Source organism: Syngnathoides biaculeatus, chromosome 10 (genome assembly GCF_019802595.1).
Source record: "Syngnathoides biaculeatus isolate LvHL_M chromosome 10, ASM1980259v1, whole genome shotgun sequence".
NCBI classification, from domain to species: Eukaryota; Metazoa; Chordata; class Actinopteri; order Syngnathiformes; family Syngnathidae; genus Syngnathoides; species Syngnathoides biaculeatus.
In genome coordinates, this window is record NC_084649.1 from 28,411,157 (window position 1) to 28,422,403 (window position 11,247).

The following is an 11,247-nucleotide window of genomic DNA, read 5'->3' on the forward strand; positions in this document are numbered from 1 at the left end:
ATTCATTGAATGTTAAACAAAGCGTGGGACACTAATACTTCAACAGTGAAAAAAGAAAGTTAAACTTTTTCGGAAGACCTCCATTCACATCAACGAGCCACAAGAAGCTTGGACACTGGTCTAAGGAAAGAGGAATTTTGTGGTATTTATGTATTGAGTGAATTATAACTGTCGGCTGATCGCACATTAATTACAATTAATCACGAGGAGGGATCATTTTCCACCTTTTGTCGTTCAATTGTTTTGAGTATGTCACTGACTGTGGTCTATAGTTTGTGTGAATTTCAAGATAAAGTGTGATCGAATTCCTGTTTGGGCAATGTGTTGAAAATAAGTCATCTTTAAGATTTCAAAAATAATTTCTTTGAACAAATTTATATATTTGTGTTATTCTTACATATTCAGATTACATTTACAAGCACGTGTTAATCTGCTACAAGATGTCAGAAAAGGCAGAGCTAACTGATATGGAAGAGAGTGATTGCCAAGCTCAAAGGAAGCAGTTTCCCAAGCTAGTAAAGGATATTACGAGTGACAAAGACTTGTCACTCATCGTTCTCTTTAAGAAACAGCAGCTGTAAAGCATTGTTTGGAATGAGAAGCTGAAGAATAGACTTTTCCGATGGCGATCTTGAGCTCCGCCCCCTGAGCCATGTCCCACAAGCTTGCAAAATGGCGATTGAATAGAACATGTTTGAAGTCGATTAGCGTGTATTCCAGATAATATTGCAGAATGTTTTTTTGCCAAATGCAGACTTGTCCAAGAGAGTTCTACACAGTGGTCCCAACTATTTTACGCAAGGATATGTACACGGAATTAATATTTTGGACGGAGCAGGACACAATATCAGAGTTACAGAGAAATGTTGGCGATCGATGCAAAAAAGATTGACGCCTCACAAAGTTCATATTGAAATTCAACTGGACAAAATAGTGGAATCCTACTGAATGCATGTAAAGCAGGGTGAGTACTTTTTCTTGGAAGGATCACGAGTAATATCATTGCAGTCTTTATAAGTGTGTGGGTGTATTTATTTGACTTGGCTCGTAAACGAACCCAGTGCTCTTTCTTAAAAGTCTGATGTGATACAAACAGACAGATATTTCTCTTGCATGACACCGTGCATTTATGGATCACTAAACCCAAAACTCCGGCATAAAACATTACACACTTCATTCAGCAAGTCAGTGATACGCTAACAAAGTGAAAGTTGTTCTCCTGCAGTGTATAAAGCACTGATAATAATTCAAACTCAAAGATACTTCTGAAGTAAGAATAATTTTATTGTGTTGTTTTTCCATAATTAAAAGATGTTTCGCAATAGCTTCGTATATGTTTCGCAATAGCTTTGTATAACCTAAAAGACGATCGCAATATCTTTGAATAACCAGCAATGTCATAAAAGGATGTTTGGATAACCAGCAATGTCATAAAAAGATGTTTTTGTGTTATATGATGTCGTGCAACGCCATCTGTTGGTAACAAAGAATAGTGTGGCGTCGGGCGAGATGAATTGGCCACTCACCCCTCCTTCCGCACACGCTTAGAGTATAAAAGGAGAACTTTGGATACTCTCGGTAGAGTCTGCTGCGGGTTGCGTACGGATGCCCAGCCGGTATTGAAGCTGCTCTCTACCTGGAGTGTTGGCTCTCCCTCCTATTGGCGCACGGTAAGAGCTGAATGTTCTTCTAAGAGCTGGTTGGATATTACTTAGCTTCATACCACGTGATTTGTGCTTGTGCTTGTGTTACCATTTCTGTGTGGGACCAATAAAGTGCCAATTGTTGGTAGCCAGAAGTGTGTCTTGTCTTCATTTCTGAGTGCCTATCTCCGACGAACCTATTAAAATTTGATACCGAACTCCTGAGTGAGGTATCAGAAATGTTTTAAAACATTTTTGGCGTTGTCGGCAGGATCGCGGAGAATACATTCAGAAATGGCTTGTTGCTTTAAGAGCAAAACTGTGAAGGAGGCGGAAGTGGCCTCAAGTTTTAAGTGTAAAACTGTGAAGGGAGCGGAGGTGGCTCCCAATGAGGATGGCGTCTCCGACTGGGAGAGCCTTGGATTTGAAGAAATAGGGAAACTCCTTAGACGGTACGGGGGACGCCCTAAGCCGTGGATAGGAGAAATTCTCTTGGCAACTCCACCGCTGCTACAGCGCATGTTAAGCAGGGTGGATGTGAGGGACAAAGCCCCGCTGGGTGGCGTCCGAGAGATGTTGTGGATTTTTGCCGAAGCCTGGAAGGAAAGAACAAAGGTTTTGGATAAAGTATGCGCTTCTGAAATGCAAAAAGATAAAAAGATAGCGCAACTTAGAGAATATTAAAGCGCTCGAATCTGACCAAGCTAAAGCGCAGAAAATCTTGGAGAAATCAGTGGCTTTTATTTCTTCAATGGTGCGCGAGAAAAGTAATAAAAGACTGCGTCGCATCGACCCAAAACAGGTCCGCTCTTTCGCTGTGGCACTCCAGGAAGACTGGGAGCCAGAGGGATGGAATGGCGACATATGGGGAGATGGCGACATGGAATATAGCGGGGAAATGAAACCTCAACCGCTGTATCCACAACTTGGACATCTCCAAGTTAAACCCATCTCGCGGAGACGGGAGGAACAGCATGTTGTCTTGCCCGTCTTTGAAGAACAGCGAGATGAGAATAATGTGCCTATAGTTGATAGGGAAGGAAACCCTATAATGAGGCGAATAGAACAGCCTCAGCCGCCGCCCAGAATGACGATAACAAAAGAGGACTTCTCTCAGGAAGAGATAGCCCATTTAACATCAAAGTATCGACAAAAGCAGGGAGAACCAGCTGATTCTTGGCTCAGGCGGATGTATGAGGAAGGAGCTGACGCCATAGAGCTTGACTTAGAGGACTTTTCGCGATTTGGAGGCTTGAGTTCAGATTCTCGAATGAATGCCGAGTTTCGTGCAAACGGGAGAGCAATGGCGGTAGGTGATTCTTTTTCGCTATTTGCCTTGTATGCTATGACAGCGCAATCTGTGTATCCAACGTGGCATGATTGGCCCGAGATCAAAGGGCCTTGGGTAACCATCCGCGACGCAATTCACAGAATGGGGAGATTGTGTACACGCGAGTCGATATCGCGAGCGGGTCATGCTTTTGATGAAACAGCAGTGCCAAAGGTGGTGCGTGATGCAATGATTCGAGACGCACCCCCCCACTACAGGTCTGCGATACTTACTATTTTGTTAGGAGCCGTCGATAACAGCTTCAGTGACGTAAAAACGCGCTTGTTGGAGTTGGCGACTTTGGGAGACACAGTACATCAGCCTTGCCCTGAGAATTACAGGTCCGAAACAGATGGCAAACGACCGCGCGCGAAACCGCCCGAAGCCGGGAGTAGTAGGCGGGAAATGTGGAAAGCACTCATTGTAGCGGGAGTACCGGCAGAAGAAATTGACGGGCTACCCACAAGTGCCTTGGCTGCAAGATGCAAACAAAGGGGATTGAAAGTAAATTGCTTGAGCAGGGGATCAAAGGGAAAATCAGAAATTGCTCAGCTGGCCACCATCATAAAGGGAATGATGACGCCGGCAGCTCAACCAACAGCCCCTCCCTTGGATGCATTTGAGGATGAAGAAGAGGAAGAGGAAGATACAGACTCAAGCGACGACATGCTAGTAGACACAAGAGGCCCCAGCTATGTGGCTGCTGTGAGAAAGGGCCGAGCGAAACCCAAGAGTAAGGGGAAAAATAAGGACAAGAGGTCACGTACCTTTGACCTCCTCAGCTAGGATGGAGGACAAACTCAGTCAACCAGCCAGAACAAAATTATCAATCGATGGTCAGTTGGGGACATCAGACCCCATGTTCAATTGGACACGGAAACCCTGATAAAATGAAGGGTGAAAATGTTCCACTGCGAGGATTGGGGGGACAAATTGTAAATGGAAAAGCAGTAATTCTTCCATTAAAAATTGGGAAAATGCCATTATGGAAATTTGAAGTGGTCGTCACCCCCATCCCAGAGTGGATAATTGGAATGGACATCCTGGCTGGAATGACTTTGTATTTGAGAATAGGTAAATTTCAATTTGGAACAGGAATTGATGTGCGGACAATATTGGTGGGAAAGGTAAAAATGACACCGTTTCCCATATCTTTGGGGAAAATGCAATCAGGACCTCCTCTAGCTGCGGAAATTATAACTCAGGGGTCTGATGCCACAGTCAGTGTTTTATATCAAGGAGAGGAAAAATGGGTGAACGTACCCGTGAATAAATGTTACATGCGAGAATACTAATCATGTTTTCTTTTGTCAATAGTGGTAACCATATCTGTTGCAGCTTGGTGGGTGCTTGTTGAAGTGGGAGCTGCTGATTGGACGACCCTCGACGGGAGGACGCAGAGATGGAGGACATCCGGCGCCGAGGAATTGGAAATGACTGGGTCATCTGCCTCCTTGCCGTTGGTGCCATGGTCCGACTCTCCTGGGGAATGACCGAAGGTCATGCATGCGAGACAAGCCAGTTCATCGGGATATCATCGAGGAACGACTTGGACGGCAATTGCAGAGGAGGATTTCACCATCGGGGAGGTTGGGGATGATGGTGATTTGAGGTGGGGGTATGTGGTCACGGTCATTCAAACACACTTGACTCCAATTCGTGACACCTGTACACACCTAGCTCAAGCAGTGGTTGAAACCAAGATATACTGGACAATTCACTTTCCCCCGATTCCGATATGTAACAGAATAAAAAGGGCATGGTATGATACTTTGTTGGGGGGAACGGGAACCGTATTGGGATTGGCAAATACTGCTGATAATGAGGTAACTAGGACCATGCTGTCCAATACTGGAGAACACTCTGCCAGGGCCTTGCATCAAATAGGGGTTTGGCTTCCTAAAGCTCTGGTGGGACAAAAAGAAAATGCAAAACTTTGGAAAACAGTGTTTAATTGGGATATCAAATTATGGGACGAAGCAGAGAACGTGCTTCAGAACTTGACAGAACAGAGTAGCTGGACAGTATGTAGTATTCAAACTCTACACGCTGCGGCTCAAAAGGAGTCGTTTCTAAGGATAGTTACGTCAGGAAATTATCAAGAGTGGCGGAAGGTTTGGAACATTTCTGACTCTTTGTGGTTGACATTACATCCCGAACACACCAAATGTAACAAAAATAAATGTACGGGGTATTGGACCCAGTACAACGTGACGACAACAAAGGTGGTTTGTAAATATCAGGTTTTGCCTGTTATAACGACAAGTGGATATTGGTTTTTACACATGGACGGAGAGTGGTTTGAACCAAAAACCAACAAAACCTGTAAATCAGATTTATGTGATTTAACAGACCAAGGGTTGGCTTGCAGATTACAACATGCGTACTCGAATCCGTGCCTAACCGACTCAGAGGTTGTACTTTGTGATTGGACTAGGGAGCCAGCCAGAGAGATGATGTGGCAAGTTGGACCGCATACTCTCTGTGTGGCTACAACACAAAATAACTCACAAGTACCTTCGGTTCCTTTTGTAGGATGCCTTCAAGATGTACACATATGGCGCTGGGGAAACATGACGTATCGTTTGACTAACTATTCGGAGTCCCGCAGGTTGACTGCGGTCCAGTGGGAGGTACTACGCTCCCCCTGGTCAGTGTCTCTGGAACGATTCAAATGCGCATTGGAGAGTTCTACAGACATCCAAAAACTCATCAAGTCACATGCGTCTAACATTTCCAGTCTCATGGTGTCAACTATGGTAGTAAAAGGGGAAATAGTGCATGCCGCTAAATTAGTACAACAGGCTTCAGCTTATCATTGGTGGGACATCTTCACAGGAATGTCCTCCACTGCGCGTACTACTTTCTTGCCACCCTTGATCGTGTTAATGATTGTTATTTGTGTGCTTACGCAATGCAATATGGGAACTTGCTATTATGTGCGACGCATCCGGCTTGAGGTAGAGAAGGAAATATATAATCGCCTATAATCAATTGCTTACATTTTGAATGATGGAAAAACATCAAGAGTGGAATGAAGTAAGAATAATTTTATTGTGTTGTTTTTCCATAATTAAAAGATGTTTCGCAATAGCTACGTATATGTTTCGCAATAGCTTCGTATATGTTTCACAATAGCTTTGTATAACCTAAAAGACGATCGCAATAGCTTTGAATAACCAGCAATGTCATAAAAAGATGTTTTTGTGTTATATGATGTCGTGCAACGCCATCTGTTGGTAACAAAGAATAGTGTGGCGTCGGGCGGGATGAATTGGCCACTCACCCCTCCTTCCGCACACGCTTAGAGTATAAAAGGAGAACTTTGGATACTCTCAGTAGAGTCTGCTGCGGGTTGCGTACGGATGCCCAGTATTGAAGCTGCTCTCTACCTGAAGTGTTGGCTCTCCCTCCTATTGGCGCACGGTAAGAGCTGGATATTCTTCTAAGAGCTGGTTAGATATTACTTAGCTTCATACCACGTGATTTGTGCTTGTGTTACCATTTCTGTGTGGGACCAATAAAGTGCCAATTGTTGGTAGCCAGAAGTGTGTCTTGTCTTCATTTCTGAGTGCCTATCTCCGACGAACCTATTAAAATTTGATACCGAACTCCTGAGTGAGGTATCAGAAATGTTTTAAAACAACTTCTCCCTCACTTACCTTCGAACATACAGCCTTGTTTGTTGATATTGTCCACATTTAGTTCTACATGCGGTCTTCCGCAAGCCTCAATCCATCGTAGACACTTTGTCAACTGTGTTTTGGGCTTTGGAAAATGAATTAACCAAGCCCCTTAAACCTAGCAGGATATCTTTCATCAGAATTGCACGTTCCCCAAGCGTATCTGAGGACTATTTGCTTCGTAAGATTAACTTTTCCAAGCGCACGCGACTGACAACCAGCATTGCTTGTGGGACAATATGGCAAGAGGGGCGTGTCAAGCCAGGGGTTAAGACAATGCAACTATCTGATTGCCTATTATTGTACGAGTGATTGACAGGTCGGAAAGGTCCATTAAAACACTGAATCCAGATAGAAAAGGAAGCTAAAACCAAAGCTCAAGTTAGCGTAGAACATGCAGCCTTCAAAAAGCCCTTGATGACAGCAAAAGAAAGGTACAGTAGTTGGATAATGAAAAGTCTAAGTGAAGCACAAGCGAGAATAGAATGTACAATCAAGTCGAGGTCTCTCTCTGGATGGTGAGTTGAGAAATCACAAGCAAGTACATGCTCCCATAAGTACTCCTACCCTGTATGTGCTTTCCGCACCAAAGACCCTTATTTGCTCCCCAATTCAAAGTACCGGGGAGCTTGTCAAGGAGTTAGCAGGCACAGTGAGTACCAACAGAATCACAATCCCTAAAACTGCAGCATTCACAAGGGATCTGTTGATGTACAGTGACTGGAAAATCTCACTCCTAACGCTGATCAACCAGAAGAATTTCCACGAGCATGAGAAGATTTACTACCTCTGTAGGTAGATGCAAGGAAAGCAATCAAGGGGTAATTTCTACTTGTCACAGCATCCGCCAACGTTGCAGTATGGGAGCTCCTAGATGAGAGAGATGGAAACCCCTTCAGAATTGCACAGTTGTTCCAAGACAAGTTCCACATGTGAAAGCCTTGAGGTTGGACGTTTCAGATTTCCTTTGCAGTTGTGAGGTCGCGATGACCCACAGATTCTCTCAAAGTTGCTAGACTGGCTCATGGCTAAGTGGAATAGAATGTCTGTGGAAATGGAAGAATAAATCGTAGATTTTTCCAACTTTAGACAGTTTGTCACATTCCTAATAGATTGTCTGTCATCCCATCACCTCTCTGCAGTCAGCAAAGCAAGGCAAAGACGACTACCATTAAAGGAAAAGGGAACAAGATTGTGAGAGCAAAGGTCCTGGAAACAAGCTTGAATGAAAGCGATGTCATCACATTTCTTTTGTAAAAAGAATGGTCACACCTTGCATAAATTAAGAAAGTTCATGACAGAGGAAGTTCAAGAAAGAATAATATTCGGTAGTCATAAGCCTGGTCACCACTCAAAGCAATGCAGACAGAAGTGTGATGTGTGCCACAAGCGGCACCCTACCTGCCTGTATGAGAACAGAGCCAAGGTGACAAGACACCAAAAAAATTGAAAGAGATGAAGGGAAGACCAAGAGGAACCTGAACTTGGACCTCCTGAAGAAACAACCACAGTTGAAGCGAGTACATAGAACAATTGTTGGTGAGGTTGACACAATTACCTCTGCAATATTTCCAGCTGGATATCATCTACACGTCCACCAGAAGAAATCCTCGCAATTGCATTCTTAGAGCCACTCAACCTTCATCCTAAGCGAAGTTGCCGACATGTTAGAAACAGATGAAGCTCACGATTACTACCATGACGACAACGTTGACTGTTAACTCCCAAAGAGTTAATTTACAAGTCCATGACTACTACTCTGGAAATATCTCATTACCGCCAGCCGACACGAGGGTATTCATCCCAGCACACAGCGCACACATTCCCACAAATGGAAACGGAATAGCCTGGTCCCACATGGAGCACCTTCAGGAAAGGATTGCACCTCCTTTGGACTGTAAAGTAGGCCTGCTTATCGGGTACAACTGCTCACAACCACTTTTACAAAGACTTGTATCTGGCAAAGTAACCCTGCCCCACGCACAACGCACAGACATAGGACAAACAATTGTGGGATGTGGAAGTCCATGTGTGGACTACAGAGATGCCATTGGAACAAGTCATCATATGGAAGTGAGACAAGTGACACCAGATGTGAAGTCTTCTACCAACTTCCATACTAAGGGGCACTATGTAGCCAGAATTAAGGGAAAATAAGTGACCAACAGAAATCATAAGCGTCAGTTAGTCTGACAGAGAGAAAGATGATGATCCCATCTCACAATTTGATCTGAAGTTCTTGTCAAAGCTAAAGGAAAACATTACAGAGAGAAAGAGAGAGTAAAACGGTCACTACAAGATGCCACTAACATTTCGAAAACTACAACCAGCGCTACCAAACTGGGGGGGGGGGGGGGGATAGTTCTCAGGGGCTTGAAACAGATTAGGCTATTTATTTGTAAAATATGTTTCTACTTACAAAAGTTCCACATTATGGATTGATTTCATCAGAACAGGTAACACTGCTACAGAAGGTTTTTGCATCAATCACGTGGGATTGATTTCAACCCAGTTAGCTAAGGCACGGTCTCGATATATCCTGAGACTGACTGATGACCAGTCCAGGGTGTAGTCTACCCTTTGAGGATAGCCCCCAGCACTCATGCGACCCTTGGAAAATAGACACTTCCTCACCTTCTTCATTGAAAAATTTTTCCACCGGTGACACAATCTGGTTGATCTCTTCCAATTCTTCAATTCTAATTTCTGGAAAAGGAAATACTTCGGCCTGAGGAAGAGAAGTGAACTCATTTGTTAATCAACTTTTGGCAAATATAGAACAAGTTACAAAGCAAGGAGGCTGAAGTCACTGATCTGAGGACAGATAATTACAGAAGAAACTTCCTATGCATTCAAATAAAATGTTTTCGTTTAACTTCCGGAGGATAAAATATTACCTTTTTTACTTGACCGAGGAATAAGTCTTTGGCATAGGAATGGTTTTGAGAGTGAGTTTTAATTGACCGCTGTCGCGAAAAAAAATGGTCATATCTTGCCCATATGCTGCGCAGGAGCTGCTTTCGTATTTGAAAACAGTTGGAGAGGACAAGTACTCTAGAAAACGTCATAATTTGTGAAAAGAACAAGCTCCTTGGGTGTGGGGGGGGGTGACTAATTCGAAAAGTAAAATCGACGTCTCAAGGACTGTTACATACGTTATGGGGCTCAGCTCGTTTCGCTGTTTGCACCTTCTTAAATCCTCGCTACTCAGTTTCAGTTTAAATGCGATGACTCCCACCAAAAAGCTCATCGAGGAGATAAACAAATCGGAGAGGAAAGACAAGATTCTAACAGGAAAGACACGTTAAATCTTCTTTGATGTGGTCATTTCAAGGGGAAGGCAACTAAATAAAACGTCACCCCACTCTTGGTGACCCTTTAGAGTTCTGACAACCTGTGTTTGCCAACGACGTGCCAGTTTAACGGCCATGTTTGAAAGGTCGACTTTCCCTAAGGAGGGATTGAATGAAATTTTCAATTTTCACGAGTTTTACTCTTGTACATGCTACACTGTATACTAACAAGTGTACAACATTCGAAAACGCGAAAATGGCGTGTAAAAGATTTTCTCGTGAAAAAAAACATTACATTTTACGCAACCGTATGAAGCACAAAGTACCGGCCTTGCAACTTTTTTTTTTTTTTTTTTTTTACGCGGGGTTGTTTCTTTGTTTTCTGTAACACACAGTGAATGCGCTTGACCGTTCTGTCCGCACTGAACGCAAAATTAATGTTACGTTCGCTAACGGTTACATTTTATGAACGAATCTTTTTAGTTAATGAACTTAACAGAATCAGTTTGAGAAATGATTCTTTTTGTTTGGCTGCCACTGTGAGGTGAGCCTGTTGAATTGTTCTGTCACTTACTTCTGAATACTCGGCGAATGACCAATGAGCAGCCAGCGTCAAGGAGCGACATGCAGGAAAAGGAGGGACTTAAGTAAACGAGTGATTATTCCCAGAGATCTTTTAGAGTTATATATCAAACATATACAGTCTTATATATCTAACCAGCTCTTCTCTAACACTCCTTCTTCAATGCTAAAAAAAAAATATTTAAAATTGAAAAAGAAGGTGCACGTTCATCGGGCTTTTCAGAATTGACTCTGCCAAGGGCCTAAACCGGAAGTTATTGCTTCAAAACAGTGTTTCTACCGGATGGATAGTTTGGCTCATTTAACAGGTTTGATTAAGTTCTATTTTATGCTTGAGTTGAGACATGGAGAGATTTTGTAGTTATTGAGCTAAATGGACGCCTTTGTAATAAGTGTACGTACTATCAGACGTCATTTAAAATGCATGGGACTGTTCAGGAGGAGGAATTAGTCCGACCCCCTCGGAAGTAGTGTCATTTCTAATCGATGAGCTGGAGGGGCATGGAAGGCTGGATACAAACTACACCATTTCCACTGCATCCAAGCCGGATATGTTGTGCCCTATTGCACCGTGAGACATCTGCTTAAGTTTTTAGACCCCAGTAGTGTTGCGCAAAGGCAGAGAAATTGGTTGACCCGACGTACATGCGTTAACCCCGGGCCTAATTTTTTGTGGCATGTTGACCTGTATGACAAACTAAAGCCTTTTGGTCTTT

At 43.3% G+C, this 11,247-nt stretch overlaps 1 protein-coding gene across 15 annotated transcripts in view; it reads right to left on the minus strand.

Annotated features, from left to right (window-relative positions):
- The window catches only part of acad9 (acyl-CoA dehydrogenase family, member 9), a 110,903-nt gene extending 100,654 nt beyond the window's left edge, over positions 1-10,249 (minus strand). For 2 of the 15 annotated variants that reach the window (XM_061832266.1, XM_061832269.1), the window contains exons 1-2: positions 9,554-10,249; positions 9,291-9,384 (exon numbers count right to left, since the gene is read on the minus strand). In XM_061832266.1, coding sequence (XP_061688250.1) covers positions 9,291-9,384; positions 9,554-9,724 — 265 coding nt within the window. In that variant the 5' untranslated portion in view covers positions 9,725-10,249. The remainder of the gene's footprint in view (positions 1-9,290; positions 9,385-9,553) is intronic. The other 13 variants (XR_009796802.1, XR_009796801.1, XR_009796803.1 and 10 more) reach the window with 13 other exon arrangements.
- Positions 10,250-11,247: the final 998 nt, after the last annotated feature.